Genomic DNA, 6,305 nt, shown 5'->3' with positions numbered 1-6,305 from the left:
ATAACATTTTCAAATAGCACAAAGCTCAGATAAAGGTTATGACATGTAATTGTGTTTTATAAACGCTGTCTTGTTGAAATACACACACACACACACATATATATATATATATATATATATATATATATATATATATATATATATATATAATTGTATGACTTAAAAAAAGGCAAGTGATAAAGGAAATGAATCCGAATATATTACTTTAATAAAATAGTCCTTAACGATAAGATAATATAGTTAATGTGTAATCAGTAATGAGCACCGTAACTTCCCCCATAGTTGCTTCTACATATCAGGATGTTTCAGGAGTCAAAAGCCCTAGATTGTTATATATTAACAATTCCCATATTTAAATATTAACACTGAAAAGGCTATCATTTAAAATATTTCTACAGTTGTAAAATAAGGACGTAGAAAAAAAATGGGCATTATTTTTATGTATTAAAGACATAAATTTGCGTAAATTTTGCAGCCCAATCAGATGAACTTATTGCATGCTGGGTAATGTAGTTCTACACGACCATCGAAAATGGTGGACGTTCAGCCTCCGCCTTTGCGAAGCCTAGATGATTTTCTCCTGAACTCGGCCAGATTCTCCGCGCCAGATGTTCGCAATTTAGAGAGATGGAACAACCGGATAATTAACAACTTGCTGTACTACCAGACGAACTACTTCGTATCCGCGTTTGCGTTGCTGCTCCTGGTCGGGTGAGGAAGCCGCCGTGACGTGTTCGTCCATTCAGGACCTGTGTTTTCTTGTGATGTGTTGTCCACTGAGGACCTGCTGGATTCAGCTGTTTTTAGACCAAAGTTAACTTTCGAAAATGTCCAAACATGCTAGTTCTTCTTTTGGTGCAAAAGGCAGGGGTGGTCTAAGCTTTCTTTGTGGTGGGCTACTGTCTGCTCGAGGAAGTTAAGCGCAGTGGAAATAATAGTGTGCAACTTGATTTTTCCTCAGAGCTAAAATTTTAAATTAGAAACCGCTGTAAAGTCTGTACAGTGAATTGAAGAGTTATAATCCTAATTAAAACACGAAGTTCTTCCAGAGGTTGTTCTTTATTTGGCCCTGAATAATGTGACGTGCTTTGATTTCTCAGACAGGCTTGTTTTGCTTATAATAAGATCACATGTCCCATTTTTTGGCGTTAAGTGAGCCCGTTCCCCTGTCTTTGGGAGTACTGGGCCATGCACTTTTCCTTTTCTTTGACTCTTCTCACCTTATGCCCCATGTTTACTGTTTAAACTCTTACCTTTCACAGGTATTTCCAGCCATTTCAGCTTACTCTCGGGGCAGCCGTGGTGGTTCTGGTGTTTCTGGGCTTTGTGTGGGCTGCGGAGAACAAGGCTGTGATCAGACGCTTCAGGAGAAACCACCCTTCTCTCTGTCTGGTGGCTATCCTGGGCTCCAGCTATCTGCTGCTCTCCGTCCTGGGAGGGGTGGCCGTCTTCCTCTTTGGCATCACCTTCCCCATTCTACGTTAGTATCTCCCACCTAAGGTTGTGTTCTGTTGCGGTGTCGCCTGGTAAAGCTGGTAAACAGGCAGCAAATTCTTCAGGTTGCATGTCGGGCACTGGGCCTAATCCACTAAGACATAGTGCAAGCCGCGAATGTTCCTTTTTCGCATTTCTTAGTGGAGGACGTGTTCGATTTGAACAAATGTTCGATACAATTAGCTTGTATTGCCCTGTACGAACATAAAATACATGGTAAATTATTGTCCATATTACCTGTCAGATTCTTAATAGAATGTATTGTTACATATTTCCTATATTGCCTCTTGGGGATCAATCAAACACCCATATTTCTCTTTTGGGGATCAGTAAAGTCTGTCTATTCTATATGATACAGATTTTGTACAGATGTCACAGTTCATAAAATTTGGTTTGTTACTGTGACGTCTTGATTCTGTACATTTTTCAATACGGCTAAAATAAGGAGTGCCTGAAAATCTACCTTTTGTACACATGTTGATATTTCCATGGGCCCCTCAAGGACCTTGTCTTACAAAAGCTATTGCTGACCTGCATGTACATGAGTTATGGCAGATTAATGGGAAGTGTAGAAAGATTGTGGAAAGTAATTTTCTGGTATGTACTTAATTTTAATAAAACTTAATATTGTGTACCATTTTTAAAACAAGTGCTACTTTGTAGATTTGGCCGAAGCAAATTCTACACACTAAAAGAATTAAGCATGACTCTTTGGAGGCACAGCTTCTGAGATTTTTCTACCCCTGTGGTGCCCCTAGTTTGAGAAACGCTATATTAGAGCATTCATTGTTTTAAAAGTATAGTTTTATAATGATGCCTTAGCCATGAGCACATGTGATCTCTTGAGCTAATATATGCATGCGGAAAGTGCTTTTCCTCACTGCTTGATTTTAAGGTAAAGAGGCAGCAATATTGTCAGAGGCTCTGCCACTATTGTGGGCTTGCTTGTTTCATTTTTTTAAGCTGTATGTTGGAAGAAAACCTTGTATCTCCATTTTTTCAACATAATTTGAAAATGCCTGTTGCCCTTTACATTGTGTGTAAATTTTATAATGAATGGACCAAAAGAAACAGTCCAAAATGACTTGGATAGATTCTGGTTTCACTGACTTGCATTAAAAGCAGAGTCTGTTTTTTCCTTCTCCTGTTACGTTAGCATTTTGGAGATACAAGGTTTTCTTCCGACAACAGCGATATAATCAGTATTAAAACGAGCACTTTGCTCCTGTCTTTTGCATGTATTATTTAATATATGTGCATACTGAATTAAATAATCTTAGAGCAGGGGTGCACAACACAGTGACCAGCAAAGTTTGGTAGTTCTCCTGCTCCTGCTCAAACACACCCACTAAACCTGGCAATTAACAGTTGAGTTGAATCAGCTGGGATTGAGCAGGAAAGTCATCAAACTGTGCTGGACACCAGCCCTCCAGGATAGGAGTTGTGCATCCCTGTCTTGAAGGTGTAATAATCCAACTTTGTCATATTTTCTTTCAATATTAGCTTTAAGAACTTGCTTTGTCTGTGCCTTTCCTATGCTTTCTGCTCAAATTCTGTACCATCCCTTTTCCTTCAGTCATCCTGATCCATGCCTCTGTGAGGCTGCGAAGCTTAAAGAATAAACTGGAGAACAAGTTGGAGAGCATAGGGCTGAAGAGGACACCCATGGGCATGCTACTGGAAGCACTAGGTCAAGAGCAAGAGGCAGGGTCATAGTGAATGTCCCTGACCTACATGAATCTTCAGCAGCCTTCCTCTACGGCCTTTCATGATCAACATTATTAGCAGTGTGTTTTTATTATGGTGCCAATATTTCCCCACATATTCAGGGAGGGCGTAGGGCGAGGGTGTCCAGTCTTATCCGCAAAGGGCTGCTGTGGCTGCAAGTTTTCATTCCAGGCAAGCAGGAGCTCACCTGACTCCACTAGTTTAATCAATGGCTGAGCCGTCAAAGAAATGATCATGTGGTCTCCTGTTTTGTTGGAATGTAAACCTGCAGGCACAGTGGGATGAGATTGGACATCCCTGGCCGAGAGGAAACCGGAAAAAGGTTCATGTTGGGTGGAACGTGAATAGGAAGAAGGAGGGGATACATTTAAATGAAGTATAATGGACTTACAATGACTTTTCACTGAAGATAGGAGGTGTAAAAGTAAAAGCACATGTTAAATGGACACCTGCAGTAAATATCTGAGAGGATTTCACTGTAGGTTTTGGTTTAATGCTTGTGATTTTGCTGTATTGAGGCAGTTTTACATTCATTGTTCATGTTAGTGTATCGCTTCCAAAGATATACTTTGTTGTAATTGTTTTTGGTGTTCATGATGCACACATACAGATTATGCCTCTAAGCCCATAATGCCTCCATTGCGCATTACTCTTTTACATCAGTACCAACCTTCACCAGTTAATGGAGATGAAGTTTTTCTTCTCACATGTATTGCACTTAATCCAACATTACCACTTAACGCAAATCATGTCGTAACGTGATTTTTCTCCTGGCATACAGTCAGCAGTGATGCATAAAGTACTTCTCTAATCAAGACACGTCACTGTTCATGAAAATGTTATAGACCTTAAATGTTGTCTTACTTTAAATGGCTTTGATTTGAGTTAAACACTACAATGTTCCTTTTGATCCTTTGAGTTGAGATTCTTTAATGAAGCATTTTATGTTAAATTGTTTGCGTTTTTTTTTTTTTTTCTTCCAGTGTGTTTGAAAGACACAATCTTATTGAATGTTCAAAAGCCAGACTGAAACTCTTTGCTATACCTGTAATCCTGTCTGCATTCAGGCCTCAATGCTGAAACAGACTGTATAAATACTCAAGTATTATCCTTTCATACATTAAAGACCGCATTGTGAACACGTAATAACTCAAAAACAGTGAAGGACAGTACAGGCGATTATATTTAAAGGGGAATTTCTCTGCTTTTTCACAGTTTCATCCAGAGTGGTATGATATGAAATGGTTTACTGTAGAGAAACTTACAGAATCAGATTTTTCTTTCTTTTCAGTGGTGCTGGTCGGAACCAGGTGTGACGATACCTGTGATGTAAATATAGCCATTTTATTTACTCTCCAAAATAAGCCATGAGCCTAAATGTGTCTTCTGTGTTTTTACATACTCTTGATTGTGGTAAAGTAGTGCTTAATCTGGGAATCTGGGTACTATTTCTCCTTACAACACTATGCGTATGTTTTAAAAATGGCCCAAACCCTGTTGCGTAGCTATAGTGTTCTGTGAGGGAGCTTTTAGAGGCATTAAACTGTTTCGATGTCTGGCTCCTTTCACCACCACTGTAAAAATGACAGTACGTTTCACATTTCTGCTCTGATTGGCTTACATTTTCAGGTGTGAATGACGCAGAATATTTTTAATCTGTAGATTTTCCCTTTAGGCTGGGAGACTTTATTTTTGTTTTGAATCCGATGAACTTGATTTTGGTGTAAGGATATTTTGTGCCTATTTGTGCTCTGTTTTTGCCAAGTCTGCCTTTTGTAAGTCTGCCTAAAGAAAAAAAACATGTTCTCTTTTGTGCATTTTGTCATGCAGTATGTATTTAAAGTTTACAGTACACGTCACCCTGTTGTGAGTTTCTTGAATCCTTTGCAAGTGATTGAAAATCTACTGACCTTTCAGACATGCGCAGTGTGTGTTTCTGTTTGCCTCCGAGAGGGGGCGCTTTGCCACTTCATAAAGAACATTGACAGCGCATTAAGGTTCAGACGCTGGTGCACCTTTAGGAAGTTTTTATTTAAGGTATTTTGGGGTTCATTTTCTCAGCTTTGGGAAAGCTCTCTCTCTTTTTTTTTTATCTTATTAGAAAAGTGTTATCAGCCTCTTCATGAGCGTAAAGTCTAAGCAGCCTGTAGTTAGTCATGTATTACACTTCTCAGTAGACGAGGCTCCTTATTTTCTTAGTCATCTGCCTCCTTATTTTCTGCCTTATTCGAGTTTTCGCTCCACCTTAAGCAGAACGTCTGCTAAGCTGTGCCATCTTTCTGCTTCGTAGTGAACTACTTGGCTAATTTAGCCGGCTGAGTGAAGGCCTTCAAAACCAAACGCCTCAGGTTTTTAAAAAAAGATTTGACTGACCGACTAGAACTGTCCTCTCTCCGCCTCCCTGTAGCAGATTTCAGCATGGTCATCCCCGTTAACCGGCTCAGATGGGCTAATCCACAACACAAAGCTTAACCTACTACAGACAATTGCAAAGGAGCCTGAGGAAACAATACCAGACCACCTCCAGCAGGCGGTTTTATCGCTTTCCCCTCGTTTTTTCTCGCCACAAGCTCTTCGTTTTCCTCATACGTTCTTCAAAGGTATAAATTCAGGCGAACATGTAAACCCTGGCACGCACTTGTGCTGCTGGAGAATCTTTTAAGGAGGACTAGACTACCTTTTGATTGAAATGAAGTCGAATTGAACGGATGGTTCGTGGAGACAGAAGAGCCAGAGTTTGCTCAAGGAGAGGAATATTTCATGGTGAGGAGAAGTAAAGTTGGTCTACTGAAGCTGAAGAGATGGACGCGGCGCCTAAAGGTGAGTTAAACCTGCATATGGGTCTTAATGGGAATGAATGTGGGACATTCAGTCTACCACTTTTAAAGGACTGGGTTCATCAGCTTTTTGTGAGGCTTCATGGCCTCATTTTAGCTTGGGTTCATTTTGCAAGTTTTTTTTTACAGAGCTCCTAATGTGAAATGGAGATTATTCTTAATAAGACGTGGCCACAAATGACTATATTGAGGCCACAAATTACCATATTGATATCACAAATGATTATATTGACGCCACGAGTTAAG

At 39.8% G+C, this 6,305-nt stretch overlaps 2 protein-coding genes across 3 annotated transcripts in view; both read left to right on the top strand.

Moving 5' to 3' along the window:
- The first annotated feature begins 520 nt into the window (after positions 1–520).
- praf2 (PRA1 domain family, member 2) lies at positions 521–5,138 on the top strand. Its single transcript, XM_017685610.2, has 3 exons — positions 521–711; positions 1,263–1,480; positions 3,071–5,138. Exons 1-3 carry the CDS (start codon positions 533–535, stop codon positions 3,208–3,210), a joined length of 537 nt encoding a protein of 178 aa, XP_017541099.1. The 5' UTR covers positions 521–532; the 3' UTR covers positions 3,211–5,138.
- A 238-nt stretch (positions 5,139–5,376) lies between these two features.
- The window catches only part of cacna1fa (calcium channel, voltage-dependent, L type, alpha 1F subunit a), a 42,403-nt gene continuing 41,474 nt past the window's right edge, over positions 5,377–6,305 (top strand). For both annotated transcript variants that reach the window (XM_037536201.1, XM_037536200.1), the window contains exon 1: positions 5,377–6,042. In XM_037536201.1, the coding sequence (XP_037392098.1) occupies positions 6,024–6,042 (19 nt within the window). In that variant the 5' untranslated portion in view covers positions 5,377–6,023. The remainder of the gene's footprint in view (positions 6,043–6,305) is intronic.

The sequence above is a fragment of the Pygocentrus nattereri genome, chromosome 29 (assembly GCF_015220715.1).
Source record: "Pygocentrus nattereri isolate fPygNat1 chromosome 29, fPygNat1.pri, whole genome shotgun sequence".
NCBI classification, from domain to species: domain Eukaryota; kingdom Metazoa; phylum Chordata; class Actinopteri; order Characiformes; family Serrasalmidae; genus Pygocentrus; species Pygocentrus nattereri.
The sequence above is the reverse complement of the archived record's forward strand: the minus strand, read 5'-3'. Positions and strand labels throughout refer to the sequence as shown.